The sequence below is a fragment of the Crinia signifera genome, chromosome 4, assembly GCF_055691185.1.
Source record: "Crinia signifera chromosome 4, ASM5569118v1, whole genome shotgun sequence".
NCBI classification, from domain to species: domain Eukaryota; kingdom Metazoa; phylum Chordata; class Amphibia; order Anura; family Myobatrachidae; genus Crinia; species Crinia signifera.
In genome coordinates, this window is record NC_139220.1 from 293,999,934 (window position 1) to 294,021,903 (window position 21,970).

The 21,970-nt window shown below is 43.1% G+C and overlaps 1 protein-coding gene across 1 annotated transcript in view; it reads left to right on the forward strand.

The window, feature by feature from the left end:
• Nucleotides 1–21,970, forward strand: part of OLFM2 (olfactomedin 2) — a 148,786-nt gene that overhangs the window by 123,821 nt on the left and 2,995 nt on the right. The window contains 1 exon segment of the mRNA XM_083185057.1: nucleotides 8,006–8,112. Within this exon segment, the coding sequence (XP_083041183.1) occupies nucleotides 8,006–8,112 (107 nt within the window).

The window sequence follows — 21,970 nt, forward strand, 5'->3', positions numbered from 1 at the left end:
CATCATTTCAAGGACGAGAGAGATATCAGGTCCTTTGTAGTAAATGTTGTTAGAAAGAAATTGTCTAAGAAAACTCAACCCCATCCCATGGGGGATGGAGGTATAGAGTGTGGAAACATCGATGGTGAACATCGTAATGTCACCATCGATGGGTCCAAACTCCATGAGCCTTCTGAGTAAAGTGTTAGTATCAAGCAAGTATCTAACATGATTGCGGATGCAAGGTTGGAATAAACAGTCAAGATATACCGATATGGGTTGCATCAACGAACCCCGTGCAGCCACAATGGGTCTGCCGGGGGGTTGACAAGACACTTATGCACTTTCGGTAGACAGTAGAACAAAGGTACAATAGGGAAACTGGGTATCAAGGCATTGGACAATTCAACAGAGATAATATCATGTAGAACAGCATTAGCCAGCAACTCACGTAGTTCTTTGGTGAAAACCATCGTGGGATCGCAGGACAGTCTGTTATAGGTGACGAGGTCGTCCAAATGGACCATGACCTGTGTGTGATATTTGTCCATATCTTGAACAACAAGAGCACCACCCTTGTCTGCTCCCCGAAATACCAGGGAATTGTTAGATGCCAAATTTCTGATAATGTCACGTTCAGTATTATTTAAATTATTGTAATGCGTCCTGGGTTGCTTTTCAGTTGACAACACCTCAGAATTGAGCATCCTGGTAAACGTTCGAATAGATGCATTAAAGGACTGGGGATCGAAGGTGGACTTAGGCTATAGTCTCTTTAGTTGTGCAGGTAAAATCTCTTTGGTACAATCAGTAGCGATAGCCGGTGGAGATTTGTTAAAATGTTCCTTTAGACGCAATTGGCGAGATAATTTAAAATTTTCGATGTCCCACTCAATGGGCCTTATTTTGGTTCATTCTTTCTGACAAAATCCTTCTTAGATGGGCAAAACCATGTGCACTGCAGGTGGGGCAGATGTAACATGTGCAGAGAGAATTAGATTTGGGTGGGGTTTTACTTCAAAGTGAGATCTATATTGCAGTGTAAAAATAAAGCAGTCAGTATTTTCCCTGCACAGAAACAAAATTACTCACCCAAATCTAATTCTCTCTGCACATGTTACATCTGCCCCACCTGCAGTGCACATGGTTTTGTCCATCTAAGAAGGATTTTGTCAGAAAGAATGAACCAAAATAAGGCCCAGAATGATTAAAGTCGGTGGAAGGGATAAACGATAAACCCTTAGACAAGACCTTGGTCTCTGCTGGGGTGAGTTCATAGGAAGACAAATTAATAACTATTTCGGAACTTTCGGGGTTCTTTTTCCGCGGCCTTTGCCTCCGCCACTGGCCGCCACGTCTGGTGAAGCGGCGGGTGCGGTGATTTGTCGTCTTGTCTTGACTCCTAAAGGGATCACTTTACTGTGAGGTGCAGCGTCCATTGTCTCACTCCCAGAGGAATTAAAGTCGGTTGAAGACTGGTAATCTCGAGGGGCTCTGCCTCTATTGCATCGGAAGAACGGTTTTCTGATATCACCATCTCTATGGGGGACAGTCCACTGGTATACTGTATTTAATTCATAGTCCAAGTCCACTTTGGTCTTTTTGTCCTTTTTAAATTTAATCAGTTCCCGCTTATGGATTTGTAACTGAGTATTGAGTTTGTCGTACCAATCACAATCTTTGTCATTAAGTAGATTGGGCTTGTGTGCAGATTCAAAGGCAATGATTTTGTCTTTACACAATTTAATCTCTTTGGTAGAATGTTCAATGATGAGTAACATCCAATCTAGCGCACATTTGTTGGCAATACCAACCCACTTTCTGCAAAACGAAGGGTCATGTTTGCCAATTGTCGGGGAGTTTTTAACTCTCAATCCACGAGGAATTTTGCCGGCACGGTGATAGTCGCTTAACGCGAGGCCGTGGAAGTAGTAATCAATTTCTCTTTTCTTGATTTTTAGAAGGTCACGGTAAATTTCCTCAAGTGGAGTAGCTTCAACCAATCCGTCAAAGGCATCTGAGTATCGTATGGAATCAGCTTCATTAGCGGAATAGCTGTAGACATCACCAGCTGTGTAGACCGTACGTTGGTAACCGCTGGCAGTAGTATTGCTGGTCTGTGATTCTTCCATAATGATCACTGTGTACCACACAGGTGTAGAGGGAAAGACGGGGGGAGTGATGAACACACTGGACCAAGTGAATTCGGACCAATGCACCGGATGAAGAGTAGAAATCGGGGGTGCCCTCGGCAGGAGAGAAGCGGCAAAGCAACCGCAGACTCCAATATAGAAATCCAAATAGCCAGGCACTGCCTCCGTTCAGCAGTGTTGTGTGGGTGCCTTCACTTTGCAGAAGCAATATACAGCGAACAAAGGTGTGCAGCACTCCAACCACGATCTTGAAGAAAATCAGCTTTTATTGAACAACGTTTCAATACCACATCGATATTGTCATCAGGTTAACATACATAGAATGATAGACAACTTAAATACCCAGTGCAAGTGGCGTCTAAAGGGGTGTGTACCGGCCAAGCGCGCCAACAGCGTCAGGTGCGACAGGTCAGCATGCAAAGACGGACACACCTCCCCCAGAGGCGCAACAACATGACATCACCCATCACCATGGTACCTCTGTCATAACAAATAGAAATGACAGGCGTATATGGTGCCGTAAGTTTTACAAAATGATACAAAGTAATACATAAATTACCTCAAAAAATACATCCAAAAAATAGAAAAAATGTAAGACAGCACAATAGTGCTGATATAAAAACGGGTTGATTCATACTGATCTTTATAAAAAAGACACGGATCGCAATAACTTACTAGAATATACCAGTTGTCATCCCAGGTCTACTATTCGTAGTTTACCACACTCACAATTTTTGCGTGTTAAAAGAACTGTCTCTGATCCGATTGTGGCCATCCATCAGATAGATTGCATGATTGAACGATTTGTAGCCAGGGGCTACCCACTTGCTGAATTACTTAACACCAAAAATAATGTGATTGCTCTTGATCGATCTTCCTTGTTGACTAAAGTTCCCCCTGACATTAATAAACCCGACATATTACCATGGGTAACCACCTATACCCAATTCAGTCCTGTTGTCACCAAAATTGCGCAGAAGACATGGCCGATCGTACAGTCTGATACTGACTTGGGTCTCTCCAAGACAAAATTACTGCCTAGCTTCAGACGTTCTAGTAACCTGGGAAATTTGTTAGTTAAATCTAATGCTGCACCCCTTACCAACCTTCCTCCCACCAGAAAGTTAGGCTGTGTTCGGTGCGCTTGCACTTCATGTAAATTTATGTTGCCAGGCCCGTCGTTTAATCACCCCCGCACTGGGAAGGTCATGTCGATTCGGCATACCTTATCCTGCAATACATGTTACACGGTGTACCAAATTATTTGCCCTTGTGGCATGTCTTACATCGGCAAAACTGAAAGGCCTTTTAAAGATCGTATGGCGGCCCATAGATCGGCCATCAAGGGTGCCTTAGCCGCCGGTCGGAGTGACCAGCCGGTCGCTCGGCACTTCTTGCTGGCCAGACATGGACTGACATCGATCCGCTATCGTATGATAGACCACATTCCCGTGCCCATTAGGGGTGGCAATAGAAAAGTCATGCTCCTTAAATGTGAGGCCCGATGGATTGCCCGTCTGGGTACTCTTACCCCTCACGGGCTGAATGAACAGTCTGGTATAGCCGTCCTCATAAATTGATCTGTTAGGCATTGTTCAGTATTGTTGGATCTAAAGTTATTTATTCTCCAATTGTATGTATAATGCTGATTTTTGCATTTTTTCATCATTGATTCCTTGTGTATTGTATGTTTAACACATTTGCACGGTAGCACTTTTATAAGTCACTTTATATAAATGATTCCTTTTTTCTTGTCCATTTGAGTGTGGTTTTTATATCAGCACTATTGTGCTGTCTTACATTTTTTCTATTTTTTGGATGTATTTTTTGAGGTAATTTATGTATTACTTTGTATCATTTTGTAAAACTTACGGCACCATATACGCCTGTCATTTCTATTTGTTATGACAGAGGTACCATGGTGATGGGTGATGTCATGTTGTTGCGCCTCTGGGGGAGGTGTGTCCGTCTTTGCATGCTGACCTGTCGCACCTGACGCTGTTGGCGCGCTTGGCCGGTACACACCCCTTTAGACGCCACTTGCACTGGGTATTTAAGTTGTCTATCATTCTATGTATGTTAACCTGATGACAATATCGATGTGGTATTGAAACGTTGTTCAATAAAAGCTGATTTTCTTCAAGATCGTGGTTGGAGTGCTGCACACCTTTGTTCGCTGTATATTGCTTCTGCAAAGTGAAGGCACCCACACAACACTGCTGAACGGAGGCAGTGCCTGGCTATTTGGATTTCTATATATATATATATGGGATGCGGTTAATTTCCCGGCGGTCGGGATCCCGGCGGTCGGAATCCTGACACTGGAATCCCGACCGCCGAAATCCCGAAACTTTCTCCCTCCGTGGGTGTCCACGACACCCATAGAGGGAGAATAAAATAGCGTGCTGAGCGTAGCGAGGCACCGGGCCCGCTGCGTGGCGAGCGCAGCGAGCCCGCAAGGGGGGGCGATCCATGTCCCCCCCTTGTCGTGTTTTCGGCGGTCGGGATTCCAGTGTCGGGATTCCGACCGCCGGGATCCCGACCGCCGGGAAATCATATCGGATCCATATATATACATATATATATATACTAGTGTCCATCAAAGGGGGAGAGTCCCAGCTTTTGGAATATACCCTCAGAAAAACTCTATGGGCAGTATTCAATGAGAAAAATTCGCCCTGTTTTATGGCGAATTTGTGCTTTTTTCGCCTTGGACGGAGCATTTTGCTCTCCAAAAGCGAGCAACCCTATTCAATGTGAAATATTCGCCGTCTTTCTAAGTGATTTTCGCCGTCTCTCTCCGTGTCGCAATTCTCTATCTTTTCATGGAGAGCTGGAATGTGAACTTTTAAAATAAAAGTTTTTTTTTTTTAATTTTGGTGTGAAAAAATCAGGATTTTTTTTTCTGTGAAGGGGCATGTTATTTTTATTCATGTGCTTATAGCACATGAATATATATTTAATTTTAAAATATATATATATTTTTTTTTTACACAGAGCAGCCAGCAGGGGGCCGGAGCTCTCGAGCCGCTCATTAGATATTCATATATTCACTGCATCCGATCATTACATATGCATGCATATGAATACTGGGTCCCCCGCTGGCTATAGGGGGGGCAGCTTGTGCTGCCTGGGTCCCGGGGAGCCCGCCTCCCCTCCACATTAATCTCCCTGGCTGCCACCGTCCCACGGCTCCCTGCCAGCTCCCGGCCGCGGACGCTCGTCCGCTACAGGGGTTAAGACTCGCCGCAAGTGGCGGCGAGTCTTAACCACATTGAATAGAGGGAGCAGGAGTGGCAGCGAGCCCTCCGAAACAGGGCGAGTGCATGGCGAGAGAAAAAATCTCTCGCCATGCACGGCGAATTTTTTTCATTGAATACTGCCCTAAGTCAGACAGAACCTGAAATATCTGACTGGGAAGAGCAATTAACAGGCATGGATGGGGACCACTGCTTTGAAGTCAGATATCTCTGGTTCCCAAGGGCCGATTTTTAAAATTCTTGTACCCATGGAAAGAGGGGACCCTCAGCTTTCAGCCTAGTTTTCCCTGACACTCCCAGAAAACGTCCAGTTACCACCCTTAAATGCTGGGGGCTGGCTTCCTGTCAATCAACTTGCGAATGGCTAGCAATTGAAATAAACACTGTATTTTATCGTTGAATGGAATTGGCCATGCACGCGATGAGCTATACGCATGCGCAGTTGATTGATAATTGGCCAAGTTGTGAATTTGATGCCCTGAGATTAGGTCCATATAATATTTGTGGTTTATATGCTTTAGGTACATTTTTCCTATCCGCGGATTGGCTGAGTGCTTGTAGGTGAAAGGGAGGACTCTAAATTTTGTTCCAGTGAAACAAGTAGCCCAATAAGTGACTCACAGATGGGGGTAGTGGTAGAACAGTGGTAGAACGATGATTGAACAATTAGACAGTAAAAAAGGAAATTATCACAAAGTTAAGGATAGATTAAAGATGGGGAGATGGAGGAGAGTTCTGGGATAATGGGTCAACAATGTCTAGGTCGATAGTTACTAGGTTGACCATTATTGGTCGACAGTGACTAGGTCGACACCTAAGAATGGTCGACATACCCTAGGTTGACAGTGACAGAAGGTCAACACAAGCTTAAGGCTGACATGTTCAGGGTATAATATTTGGGTATAATAATGCTGTCCTCAAGACACTCTAACAGTCCAGGTTTTAAGTATATCCCTGGGCATGAATATATTTAAAACATGGACCATGTGGTGCCTTAAGGAATGTGTTCTGTAAACTCATAGATCGATGTAGTAGTGAAGGCCAAAAGAGCAGATGAAGGGAGGTGTAGATGGAGATGAGAAGGGGACCTTAGAGGTCACAGATAGGAACTTAAGGGACGGTAAAGGTGGGTGTAGAGATGAGCAGGAGTGGTTGATAAGTAGGCGGTGGACCAAAAGAGAGCAGAGTCATGGGATCTGGTAGGAGGGTTTACAGGAAGAAGGGGTGGTCAATGGTCTCACGGCCTTCTGTGCGGTCATGTGACCTCCTATAGGTAAACAGTGAGACGTGTGCCGAATTTCATTCGATTGTTTTCTTCATTGTGAAATAAATAGAATACAGACTGTAATTTTGTTTCTGGTTCTATTATTTAGATATGATAAAATACATACATTCGTCTGTGTTCAGGAGAAGGTTACACAGTTGGTTACATTTCTGGGGTTGCAGCTGTAGTAATTATCTGGCAGTAGCTTTAAAATGAATCATTAAAAAATGTCATTCTTTCCCATTGTGACCTAAGTTCTGCTTTTGTTTTTACTTTGCGGTCGCAAGAAAGCCATTTTTGTTCCCACAGAAAAATAAAAAAGCAAGCTAACTATATACAATTTTCTTCAAGAGACAAAATGTATTCTTAGTTAGTTCAACACAGAGAAATAGCTTTGATTACGAAGGTGGGAAAACCCTGAGGTCTGTGGTTAAGGATCGAAGACTTATTATCCCTGAACAGTTATTCTATGTGTAGTAATAATAACAAAACATCTTTAGCTCAAAAAGAATAATAGGATATTTGTTTTGGTCTGTATTAAGTTTCTTAAGGTCATAATAATACTAAGATTTCCCTTTAACAATCTTAAGCTACTAGCATATGATATTGTGATTGGTTGAAAAAGTACACAGCCTAGGGGGTTGGAGTGCTCATACACCTCCCTCCTCCCCCTGGACTTTACAGTAAGCATACCTACCATAGGTTTTCCTAGATCTAGGACCCTATGTGTGCGCTTGAAGAAGGGGCGGGGCGTAATGGGAAATAGGGTGGGGCTTCAAGGGAAATGGGGCAGGCCCTCACAGCACCCCCATGTGTGCATAACTGAGACTGTTTGCAGCACGCTTGGAGATACTGGGCTGCCCCCAGGCACTGTGAATAGATGCTGCACCTTCCCTGACCAACCAGTTTATAAACATAATAACTTCTACCCATTTGCATTCAACCCCAATTAGGCCAACCCCAATCAAGAAGCCTGTCCCTCTAACAGAGGTAGGAACGTACACAATGGTCTTCCATACAGAGCTGTAACCACAAAAATCTAAAACACATTAGTGGTTCTAAGTAAAAAAAAACCTATGTTTTACTGTTACTTAAACTATAGGTATTATAATTATCTTAATCATTAAAGCCATTGTGCACCTTCATGAGGTCACCATCCCACTCCCAATGTTGCTGCCCAAGCTGGTAGGACCGATTGGATTCCCCCTGGATGTACATTGCCAAAGCAGGATAGGGTACGGGGAAAGTTTCCCACATATGGCAGAGGATGTAGTATGTTTCAATAAAAGGCATCTACCATAAATATCGTGTACATACCACTTTCTTTTTTCTTCTCTTTCCATTTTCAGGTTGTGGAAAGCTCACAGGTGTCAGTAACCCAATCACAATACGTGCCTCGGGGTCCAGGTTTGGATCTTGGATGACGGATACTATGGCTCCCAGTGCGGATAATAGGGTAAGTCACCTAATGGCTGGTTGATCCAGTGTGTAACCTTTTTTTACTCCGCTGGCTACAAGGACCCAGAGGCTCCAATACTAATGGCAAATACTGAACAATGTTAGAGTAGTATGCATACCCTAGAACTGTATCTTTTTGACAGGTACAATAACCGTTTTGTTTTTTATGGCCCGTACCTTTGTTTGGTCTCCAACTACCCATTGTAAGTATAGGAAAAGCCCCTTTACTTGTGGCCATGCCCCCTTTCAGAATTTGAACCAATTCAGATGTTGGAAGGTATAAATATGGAGAGATTGCCATCCAGGCTGTATGCAGATAACACACCATATTTGGTTGTTATGTTGACATGGGGTGGGATTCTAGGCCTTGTGACTTACTAATTAATTCGGATTGGGCCGAATTTGCCACCGTTCCGATGTTTGTGGCTCTGCGCACGTGCAGTTCTTTTGTGAACAGCTTTGACTACTTGCATATTCGCCAAGCCGTTCACAAGGATTGGGGCAGGCAAGGGGCAGATGGCAGCGAGGATGGGGGTTGCCCATGGGAGCGCCCAGCATTTTATGTGCATCTCCATGAAAAAGCTGGGCATTCCCATGGGTACGCGGGTGGGACGATGTGCGCCCACCCTGTCTTCGTACCGGAGCTCGCAAATAAGAGTCACAATGGACAATCCAGGCAAGGGCAGGGCACAGCAGTTTCAGTGGTCAATACTTGGGCAAGGTCAGGCACAATGCACAATCTAGGCAAGGACAGGACAGAGTGACTTCAGTGGTCAATGATTGGGACAGGTCAGGCACAATGGACAATTCAGACAAGGGCAGAGAGACTACAGTGGTCAATGATTGGGAAAGGTCAGGTACAATGGACAATCCAGGCAAAAACAGATCGACTTTATTGGTCAATGATTGGGAAAGGTCAGACACAATGTACAATCCAGGCAAGGGCAGGGCAGAGCAACTTCTGTGGTCAATGCTTGGGAAAGGTCAGGCACAATGGACTTCAGTAGTCAATGCTTGGGAAAGGTCAGGAAAACTGCTTCTGTATTTCTCCCTGATCTGCTTCTCATCTAGGGGAAATAAGAGGATTATACAAAAAAGCGTGGGAATATGTCTTAAGAGACCTAAGTCTGACAAGTTCAATGTATTCTGAAGTCTAGCCGCACGGTTCCCTAAAGGTAAAGCAAAGCCTTCAGTGAGCCAGCTGCTAAATTAGCCTCACGGGGAGAAACGTTTCCTTCCTGAGCCCATAATGGCAATAAGAAATCAGATTGAATCTCTGTTGTAAACAAGCACCGATGAGATTTAATAATATAATTACACATGCTAATTTTAGACATGAAAAACATTTATGAATTTATTCCGTTATTAATTGGGTCTCCCTTCACCACACATTAATAAGGATGCCTAACTGGACATCATGCTAGGATATTTGATTATGGGCTGCAGTGTATTTCACACCTACACATCATTGTGTGTCTTATACAGTACATTTGTAATTTCAAAACTTTTGTGGGTAGCACAAAATCAACTAAACATCATATCAGGACAACCACAGTACATGGCAAAGTGGTCAACAGAAAACATAACTCCCGGGGCAAGACACAAAATACATTCCCCATAGCACTCACCTGTACCCACACTAAGGTTACATTTACACGGATGTGCCGCAATTAACTAGTCTTCTGTCTGGGGATTTGTGTGGCTTTTCTGGTATATTAGACTCTCATGAGAAGATATCACAAGCTATAAAAACAGGGGAGTAGAGGTGCTCCCTTGGGAGCAGGAGCCTGGCAGCAGATGAATTCATTGCCTCCCAGAGATCTGCCTCTTGCGGTGGCCATACAGAAAAAAAAAAAAAAACGAGTGGAGCTCTAAATGAGTTAATTGGATCAATAAGATATTACAATAAAATACAATTTTTAATATACTCAAACATTTAAGGAATATTTGCAGTTAATTGTAACAAGTGTACATAGCAAATTCAGCTGTAAAATTCAGTAGATTCCTATCAAATAAAAAAAAGAGAAAGGACATATGAGGCATACTTATGGTTTACTGTGCTGTAATAAAGGCCCTTATTCTGATCGGTGCGGCCGGATCCGAATATGCGGCCAGCACCGTGCGTCCTAAACCCCGCCTTCCATACGGATCGCCAACTCCGTCCGTACGCGGTAAGAAGCTGTCCGAACGGACCGCACGTGTATTTCTCATGAATACACCTCCTCCATCTCAGGGAACCTCCCCCATCATTCGATGGTCGCAGAACATCGAATGCAGGGCCGAGTGGTCCGCCAGCTCCCGCAACCTCAGACCACACGGGCATTTCTCCGTGCAAAAGCAGGGATCTGGGCGGGCAGCTGACATCCGGCAATGTCATATGTCCGCCCCCTACACGTGCATCACGGCCGCATTACCATACGTACACCCAGCGTTTTCATGGGAACGCCCATGAAACGCGGGGTGTAAACATATGGTAATGAGCCCAAACAGCCCTTCACACCCCTCTCCACCCCCTGTTCGTAGTGTACACATTTCATGCGGAATGTGGCCGTGCGTCCGGCTCGCACATGCGCAGAGACGCCTCTGCACATGCGCAGACACAAAACATCGGCGGCACGAACGCACGCGGATATTACCGCACCAACCAGAATAAGGGCCAAAGTCCCCTGATTGTGTCCGTACTTGTTTCATTGGAAATTGAACCATGCAGGATCAATGTGTACCGTTGGAGGATGTTGGCAGTCCTCAAGGTGGAGGTGTCCTCTCTAATATGCGATAATTGTAATCCAAAAATATGCAGGTGGTGGTGTCCCAGTTGAAATAATGTGCAATATTCCGGACCAGATTCCAGTGGTAGTTGGTAGACCAAGGTGATTTGGATAGTCCAATGTCCTCAATAAGTCCAGCAACAATTAAAACAGGCAGGTGTTACCTAACATGTTTGTTGTCATGTGGCAACTTTATCAAAGGTACCTTTCAATGCTGTTGGGCTGCCTCTTCAATGCTGTTGGTAAGAACAGCATTGAATAGGCGCCCGCTGCTATTCCCCCCCTCGGGAAATAGCGGTGGGGATTGAATACCCCCAATATACTTTAAATTTTGCATACCACCAGTTTGAAATTTCCACTTCGACCACTAGGGACAACTAACCAGAATTGCTAGCAGGAAGCATAAACACACATCCTTTATGAACTTGTACACTACAAACCCCGGGCTTTACAAATTATAATAACTAGATCAATAATAACATCACATTTGTGACCAGTAAACTGTTAATCCACTCCATGCAACTTTATATATCATTATCCCCCCATTACCGCACAAGCCAAGTGTTTTCTATTCTAACCACAACTTAAACCGTGCTTCATTTAGCAGCAAAAATACAGCGGCGTCAGAACATCCAAACTGCTATTACCTAATCTGTTTTATCCTCCGTGGAACGAGCCAAGCGCAGCTAATGAAATTAAAGGATTTAGAGGAAGTCTCAATAGCAGGACAGATTAAATGTCTCCATGAATATGGCAGCCGCCGTAACAAGGAGACGGAAAACTTTCAATTTTTTTTTTTTTTAAGCAAAAAAAAATGACCTGTTGGGTTTGATCATTCTGAATTCTTAATAATACATCTGAAGTGCAAATCTGAGCCACACGGGAGGCCTCGGTGTCCTTCAAAGTTCACTAGTACACAGTAGCAAAGTTTGTGAACTCATAGAGGTTTAAAGCAGAGACTTTGCAAACCCAAGTGACCGCAACATTGCTGCTATTATGCCAGTAGGCAATGCTGTAGGCTTCTGGTGGACAATACAATCCGCTCACGCTGTTCTAATGTTGTCTGCCTTGATGCATTCCCTATTGCGCTGAATAAAGCTTAATAAAGTTTTCCATTTAGACGGTGAACAGCAGGGCAGGAAAGATCCTGAAAAGCTGCAGAACTAGTCTGTTTGGTAAGATGAATTACATCGCGTCTGTGCCAAGTCCAGAAAATGTCCTGTAAGTTTTCAGAGCATCAGAACTATTGGCAGGCACAGCTGGTAGGGCCGGTCTGCAGCGCCTGGGAAGAGAAGGTACCATTCTCATGAAAGGTATAGGAGAGGATAAGAGACTTTGTGTAGCTTGGGAAGCTGTACGCATGTGATGGAGAGGTAAGTAGTGAGATTTGTTAAATTCCCCTTAGATAAGGATCTGTGAGGTTCTTTATGCATCGCCCCCCTGACGGAGAGATGGGAAAGATTTCTATTCTGAAAGGGCATCTGAAGCAAACACAAGAGATCTGCAGGTTTATACGGTAATCTATGTGGGTTTAAACTTTTTTTTTTTTTTTTTTTTTTACATTTAAACATCTTGGACTAAGCTCAGAAATGTTTTAATTTTTTTACTTTTTGCTGCCTCTTGCACATGAAGAAGAGTACGTACAGTTCAGGTATCTCTAGCATGTGACTCAGGGGGATCCCCAGATGCTGTGCTCTTTATACAAGCTGTATCTTTTGGAAATACTGGAAACTTAGTTTAAATATACGAGGTGGTGGTGTTGCTGATCACCAACATCATTATGTAGGCACTCCTGTTTGGCTGCTTTTATACAGCATTTACCCCTATGGTTTCACTAGAGTGTATTTACCCCTCTGGTGTCAATGGAGTCAGTTGATGGCTTGATAACCCCCAACCTGCTCGTGCCTGAAATGTTGGATGAGGAACATTCAGGGCTGCCTCCATCCATTTAGGTAAGACCTGGCAGCCTTGTGGTTCCGTCAGGATGTCTGACCTCCAACAGGTGCTACTGTGTGGCTTTTCCATGTGAATTCTCCATTGGAGTCTATACCACATGACCTTGAGACTCACGGTGCCAGAGTCCTTGCTTTCGTTGCATGGTACTAGCTTTCATTGGGATAATGGTGCTGTGCAGAAAGGGGAACCCATTTGCCAGCCCCAGTTAGTAGTCCTCACGCTAGGCTGTTTTAGCAGGGTACAGCATCCTGCCTGATTTTAAAAGGGCGAAATGCACTTGAGCTTTGCCCTACCTTCTGGGAAGCCACCCTGCTCCCAATGGAGAAACTGGCAGGGTCACGCCCTATTCCTGGGCAGCCATGCCAACTTTTCGAGTGTGCATACATCACATGCATGCTACCCCTTCACCCTGCCCTGCCCACATTCTTGCGGGATCATTAAGTTAGGTATACTGTGGTTACAGAGTGTGATGCATGAGGGTCTCATATGCACTCCACAGCCTACACCAGGACTAGCTAACTCCAATCCTCGAGAGCTGCCAACAGTTCACGTTTTCCAGCTCCTCACAGGTGCACTCATTACTGAGTGACATATTTTAAAAGATCCGCAGGTGGAGCTAAATACTTCACTTGTGATTCTGTGAGGAGACCTGGGAAATGTGCACTGTTGGTAGCTCTCGAGGACTGGAGTTTGTTACCCCTGGCCTACACCAATTATAAATATGCCTATAGGAAGAGTGCATATGTCACGTCAAACTCTAAATCTGGTTTATTATAATATTCCAGATTTTATTATTTGTTGCCATTTCCCTGCAAACTTTCTCTAATGGATCCCCAGGTGTCTCTGAATACAGTATGCAAGGTTGTGTGCACACAGTTATTGAAAATAATATAAGTGTTTGAAACTGGACTCAATACAGTTTGTTCCTAACACTTCTCTCTGACGGTTGCGTGTGTATCCGTCCATTTACGTGAGTTTTGGAACCCCTACGGTTTTTCTCATTTACTTAGGTTCTACTATTATGTTGTCCTTTCCCTCCTCTTTCTAGAATTATTAGTCATACTGGATGCATGCGGCTAAGTGCTTTGGCTCTTCAGCTTGTACGCCGTATATTTTTCAACTTCACATCCTAATAGTGAGCTTGACAAAAAGCGGAACGGTGGCCTGCGGCCAGAATGCATTTCAAATACAGTGAGCTCCAAATCAGAGCAGCTACTGAAGGTGATTAAAAGGCAGATTTGACTATAAATCATGGGGACCATTGTTCACACAACACTCCGAGGCTAATATAACTGGACCGGTTAAAGGCAGCATTCTCGTGCTGTAAATAGTAAATACGGCATATCTATAATATATGTGACAAATAGTAATTATTATGGCGGCATTTGAGGAGAACACCGCAAGAACAGACTAATAGGCCTTTCATTGGATTATAGCAGAGGAAGTTGCTGAAGTAAATCTAGAATGAGCAAATCCTTGCAATAGACCAAAATTCACTAATGCTCTCCTGTATGCAGACACATACTGTAGGTTGGCCAGTATCTTGGTAAAAACTAATGACACAACTAGATCAGTAGATCAATCACAGCAAAGTTGGAGATGCATAGTCCTGTAAGAAACATGTTATCAGAATTTCAGAAGGACATTGAAGTCTGTAGAGTATTAAACTCTAAAACAGAGCCTGGAAATGTAACATTAAAAATAATTTACCAATGAACAGGTTAAGATTTGAGCTGAGATTGTGCAGCGCATCTGGATTTGGGGAATATTTGTTATAAAAGGAAGTGGCTTGTATGGAATAAGGATTTTCTATCATGTGGATTTTGACCCCCCCCCCCCCCCCCCCCCCCCAGTGGCACTGCATTATTGGCTGATATATCTGATAAAAGAAGTGGAACAAAGGGGTGTATTTATTAAGCTCGGTGAAGTGATAACGTGCCTGGTACTTTGAAGTTACAGGCTGGAAAAATGACAGGTACTGTAGGAGCTGATTGGCCGGTGATAAAGTACCAGGCACTTTATCACTTCACCGAGCTTAATAAATCTGCCCCTCAGTCACATACTGTAGTAACATAGTAATTAAGGCTGAAAAAAGACATTAGTCCATCGAGTTCAACCTATCTAACTTGTAACTACTGACCTGAGTAAGTCATATCTATAGGATTTCCTTAGTGGCCAGAAATGTATGTATCCAGTTTTGATTTAAATTCATTAACAGTAGTTGCAGTAACCACCCCCATCGGCATTTACTGCTCTAATGGTGAAGAATCCTCTTCTTAATTCAGTACGGAATTTCATTTCCTCGAGCCTCAGTACATGCCTGCGTGTCCTAAGTATCGGCCTGTTAGTGAACAAATCATCTCCCAGTTCCATATGATTCCCAATCCTGTATTTGAACATACTAATCATATCACCTCTCAACCTCCATTTCTCCAGTGAAAACATATTCAGCCTGGTTAACCTATCGTTGTATTCTAGTGATTCGAGACTTTTTACTCGCTTAGTCGCACTTCTCTGTACCTGTTCCAATTAATTTATGTTCTTTTTAAGGTGCGGTGCCCAGAACTGAAAACAGTATTCCAAGTGTGGTCTCACCAATGCCTTGTAAAGAGGCACTATCACATTGGCATCCCTTGAATCCATTCCCCTTTTAATGCATGTCAGTGTTTGCTTTTGCTGCTGCACTTGTGCACTATTACCCAATTTTTCATCTATGATGACCTCCAAGTCCTTCTCTACAGCAGAAATCCCTATAATAATAATCCCGTACCACACAAGAGGTTGATAAATAAAATGGAGGACCTGGGATTAGGGGCAAATATCTGTAGATGGGTAGGGAACTGGCTTTGTCATAGAGAACAAAGAGTGGTTTTGAACAGTGCCTTACCAAATATGACACCAGTACTAAGTGGGGTGCCTCAGGGTTCGGTTCTAGGGCCCATTTTATTTAACATTTTTATTAACGATATTGGGATGCGGTTACTCAGCAATGTATCCATCTTTGCGGACGATACAAAACTAGGCAGAGTTATTAAATCATCAGATGTCACCATGCTTCAAAATGATCTTGACAATCTAGATGAGTGGGCAAAAAAGTGGAAGATGAGGTTCAATGTGGACAAATGCAAGGTCATGCACCTTGGGAGACATAACCAGTGTGCTAGTTATAAACTAAGCGTGGATGAATTGGGTAAATCAGTACTCGAAAAGGATCTAGGAGTCCAAATAGACAACAAACTAGGATGTAGTGCTCAATGTAATATAGCAACAAAAAAGGCCAACAAAACTCTAGCATGTATTAAAAGGGGCATCGAAACTAGGGATTCAAAAGTAATTATGCCTCTGTACAAATCATTGGTTAGACCGCACCTCGAATACAGAGTACAATTCTGGGCCCCACACTATAAAAAGGACATCATAGAATTAGAAAAAATCCAAAGAAGAGCAACAAAGCTTATTAGGGGATGGAGAATTTAAGCTACGTGGAAAGATTAAGCAAGCTGGGACTATTTACACTAGAGAAGAGACGTTTAAGGGGGGATATGCTCAATATGTATAAATACATTAGGGGCCAATATAAGGAACTGTCAAACAGACAGCTAGACAGGAATCTAGGACGAGAGGGCACAAGTTTAGATTAGAAGAAAAAATATTTACAGTCAGAACAGTTAAACTTTGGAACTCTCTTCCTGAAGAAGTGGTGTCGGCAGATACTATAAATACATTTAAAATAAGGTTGGATAAACATGTATTGGTTAAAAACATCCATGGGTACGAATAAGTAACATAATCTGTCTTTAAAATATCGGAACATACTATACAACAAGGGATAAACTATTATAAATATAGGTTGAACTAGATGGACGCAAGTCTTTATTCAGCCTCACCTACAATGTAACTATGTAACTCCATTTAGACTATAAGTAGCTTGTTCATTTTTGTTCCCATAATGAATTTCTTTATATTTATCAACATTAAATGCTTCTATATATATATATATATATATATATATATATATATATATATATATATATATATATATATATACTTTTAAATCCCTGAAACCATACTTCAAATTGAGTGTAGTGTATGAGGGGCAGTGGCCATAACCTTGATCTTGACTTGGATACACATAAGAAAATACTAATTTCCACATGTATGTTTGTATTGGGCCCATTTATTATTAGGGTCCCAATGGGACTGCGTAGTATTGAGCAAATTTGAAATATGAAGGTTTTTGGGCCTTTCCAGGGCAGCGGGTCACTTCTCTTGATAATGGAATAGCTGCCCAAGAGATAGGCCGGGGTGTGGGCTAAGATAAGGACCACTGGAGCTTTCCGAAGAGATTGTACTATGCTGTGACACCTGTATGCTGCAATGCTGTAACCTTCCATGCTTATACTGATTACCTGGTATGCTGTTTACCTGCTTCTAAATAGAGACCAAGACTTCATCATGTCCAATGTATGTGATTCACACTATCTACCCATATATCTAGCCCCTGGCAATGGGCATGTAACCCCTGGTAACAAGCAAAAAAAAAATCACTGACCGTGAATAAGAAACAGCTGAAAATGAGCATGAAATCCCTGGCTACGAGCATGTAATAACTGCTGCCAATGAGCATGAAACCCCTGGCAACAAGCATGTAACTCCTGCCAATGAGCATAACCCATGGTAAGGAGCATTTAGGTAAAAAATATAAGAAATGTATGGGGGTGTCAGATTTTTTTTGTCAGGGGGTGCAAAATTTCTAATTCGGCCACAGGGTTCACATGTGACTGGATGTGAGGCATTACATGGCCCAGTCCGGTACCCAGTAAGCTTTTGTTGGGATCTCTACAGTGCTCTGTTTTCAGTCTGTCAGTGTAGGCTCTGCAATCATGGTAAATACTGCAATAAACCTTCACGGGGAGAGATCCAACCTCATTAAGTAGTAAAACAAATAGAAAATGCAGTTGTCCCATTATGTCATCAAATGATGTTTATAATATCCTGAGTAAACATCTGTTGTACGACTAATAGGAGGTAAGCCCCTGCAGATACGCATTACAATTTTGTTTTTAAGCTTCATTTTCACTCCGTCGCTTCTTCCGTAGCTGCTTGTTTTTCTCTGGCCTATCTGATGAATGAATATAACATGAGACCCAGGAAATTCCTTATTTGAGAATGAATATTATTATATTACAATTGATGTAATCAGTGCTTTTCCAAAGGACAGGAAACCACTTGGAACAGATTGGAATTTTGAACATTACAATAATAATGACACTAATGCTATTTAACAGTATCAAAGATATTTAAGTGCCGACACTTATTGAACATGACACTGTCATTAAATTCCCTTCAGCCTGTTTGGGATGACCATTTAGAAACATAACTGTCAATTTACTAAAGCAGTGCAAGGTCATTGGTATTCTACTTGTGTTCAGTGATGCCGAGAGAGACGAAGGGAGGGGGTACTAATTACCTGGGCCCAGGTCCGATGTAGGGGGCCAGTGGGGCCCTGTTACCTGACAACAGAAGATGCAGAAGTTCTTCTCTGTAGTGTGGACAGGGAGGTGTTTAAACAAAGTGGTATTTTTTTCTGTATTTTTCTAAGGGTGCATGGCCTTGCCTCACATGATAAGGCCACAGCCCCTGATAAGGACCTGGGCACGACCAGGCTCTCTGCTTCCCTGCTTGTATTTCATTCATGTTAGGGATGGCCATTGTCCACTGATTGCTGAAAACCAACAATGGTTTCCTCCTGGTGGTCAATTGTTTTGACACTATAAATAACTGATAAAAGGAATGCTTTTATTGAGAGGCGTAAGTAAGGGGTTAACTCAGGAGTGTTCCTCCTGTGCCTTTCTAGTACAGGCTTTGGCAGGGCATGCTGGGTGTTGTAGCTCACCAGCTGGAGTGATCCTAGTTATCCACGCTTTAGACTATTACACGATGCAATGTCTTTATGAGGCCCTGGCTAAGACGGCCTCCAATGACCTTCTGTCTGCAGGTGTTGGGTCACATGACTTGTATACAACAATCACCCTTTTAATCTATCCTAAGTGCTAATACTCGTATTGCTCAGTACCGGTGTAACACTATTGATTTCCAGCAGTAACCCCATCCATTCTGTGAGATGGCACCATCATCTGCAAGCAGTAACACTATCGATTGCAACTTGTAATACAATTCATTCTGAGGTGTAATGTCATCAGCTCGGAGAGCAAGAGAAACACCATTGATTCCAGCAGCCATGTCCTGCATTCTAAGTGATGGCTGTATTGGATATTGGTGGAAATCCCATTACAGCAAAGTGCCAGAGCAATATAATCTCCAGCCGGGCTCATTCTCCCTGACAAAGCAATAGCTCTTAAGTGGTATTACTACTGATACTAACTCGGGTACTTATGAAATGATACTCATTCCCATCGACCCATGGCTTACCATCGCTCTGTTTAAATGTAAGAAAAAATATATGAGTTAGCAATTTGACAATTTATAAGTTTAAATTGATATTAAAGGAAAAGGTCTTCCAGAATGATTCAATGGATACTTTACGGCTGCATTACAGAACTCATTTGTATCCATTGTCAATAGTCACGGTGACTTCATGCCAAAACCTGTGTCGTACCATTGTATTCTGTGAGCCCATATGTTACGCGGCTTTTGTCAAGGAAAAAGTATATTTTGTGCATGACCTATAGTTTATCAGATAGATAATTAGATAGATAGCTACAGTAGATAGAGAGCCAGGGTAGAACGTTCCTCCAGTGGCTCTTACTGCTAGGGAGATAGGACTGGTTGTTTTAGGAGAGGTGGTGAGTGTGAGCTGGGAATAGTTTGGGAGGTGTGTGTGCGTGTGTGTGTGTACATGGGGAGGGTCAGAGTGGCTGGGTGAGGCAGTGCAACAAGCAGAGAGGGGTGGAAGCTGTGCAAAGTGGATGGTGCATTTCAGTGGCGTAAGTTTGTCACAGTTTCCCGGAGGCAAGATAAATATTGGTGCCCCCCAAATAGCTCAATCATTTTGGTGTCTGCCTCCAGTTAGGCAGGTCATAGGTTTTAACAAGGGTGTGAAACTTGCAAAAATGATGTTAGGAGGGGGTGTCAGCCACAGAGAAGATATCAATGGCTTTCAATTAACTGATTCAAACTCACAAGGAAGGAGAGGTGCCCCCTTGGGAGCAGGAGCCCGGAGGAAGATAACCCCATTGCTTCCCAGATTATGCCTCTGGTATAATTAAGCACAGCAGCAGGGGTGGGGCAGAGAGGAGTCGCTGACGAGAGACTGATGGTGCAGTGAGGGGTATGGGTTGCGGCTAGGAACTGGCAAACTGTAGTCATCTAGTATATATATATCTACTGTATCTATCTTTTTTCAACGACGTGGGAGTGCGCGCATTGTTAACAATATTGAGTGTACACACTAGACAAGATAGTAAAAGATATTTCTCAGGGCTTTTGTGAGCAATATCATTTACTTTCTCATCTAGTGTGTATGGGCTTTTGATGGTGTGTTCAAGCTGCTATAAATTGGATGCGGTTTATAAACACAATCTGCAGAATTTCCAAAAAATGGAGATGGGCGAGACTTGCCGGTATCAGTAAAATTCCTACAAATCAATTACCTTATGGGCTACTATCTCCAGATTCCTTTACTGCACTCATGTTATAATAATTACAGGGTGGCCAGCTGGACCATTAGTCACTTATATCATCTTGTCCCAGAGTTCCGTTTTGCTCAAAATTTCTGCCAGTGCCAGGACACCTACAGTAATCACAACTCACCGCTGCCAACGATATACAAGGTACAACCAGGATTGGCAGTGGGGCAGAGAAAGGGAGGGTCAATAAAAGGTACAGTAGTAAAGTACCTTGCCATAGGCCTGCCACCAAGATGGTATGCACAATGTGATGTGGACGTGGCACCTACAAGCCTGGCCATGCCACTTGTGCTGGGTCTCATCAAAACTCTTGTTAACCTTGGTGTTACAGATGTATATACAGAGAGTTAATAAAAAACAATTATCCCCAATAATATTGGGCCAATATGTGTCACACTGGATCTTCATACACAAATATCCATATGATGTCCGTTTACTGCCAGCAGCATGTGCAGAAGGGAGACATCATTTCATCCGATGTGGCTCTTAGTAAACAATTGCATAGTTTCCCTGCTGAGCTGTGTGGGGAGAGACATTCCCAGCAGTCAGGCAGCTTATACGGCCACATAAACTGCATTACCTTGTGCACTGTCTTTTATGGCGCTGCAACTCTCCTTCCAGACACACAGCAGTAAAGCGGAAGCAATGCATAGAATGGGCACTAAACTGGTGCACGTTATAGATAACACAAAGTACCGAGGCTACGAGAACTCTTAGAGGACACTTACCTGATAATATGGGCACATCCCTGGTACTAATACAATCTATCAGTGAAACATGTATATGTTTACACATACTGTATGGGTGAAATGTAATAGGATGAGAGATTCAGAAAGTGAGAGATTTGGTAAGAAATCTCCAGTTTTATTAAAGTGGCAATCATTTACACAGCAAAACCAGTGTGATTTTGCTGTGTCAATAATTGCCACTTTAAAAAAACTGGAGATTTCTTACCAAATCTCTCACTTTCTGAATCTCTCATCTTATTACATTTCACCCCTAGTGTCTGTGTGTAACCAAAACACAGAGAGTGAAACTACAGCTCTTCCTCTTTCACACATACAGAAACACAGAGGCAATCATAAGGTAGCAGACTAGCTTCCAATGCTTTTGCTTCAAGCGGGCTTAGCTAGTGTATGTAAATATATATATATATAAACCCGAAAAATAACAGTTTATGGTAAGAGACACATTCCGTAAGCTGTCATCAGGCAGATAAGATATGAGCCGGGCACAGACTATCTGACAGTAGGGCTGAAACAAAGCTGCTGCATCTTTGTACTCAGGGACTGTGCGGCAAAGCGCAAATGTCGCAAGAGGCATAAACTGACACCTACTGATGGCTTCTCTGATAGGCTGCTGCGTTCACGAGAATGCTCCCCTCGCTGACTCCATACACCAGCAGAGTGCTTCAAATTTTCAGGCACTATTGTTGCCTGATTGGCCCCATAGTTGGTTAGTGTGCAACCATGGCTGGTTTAAG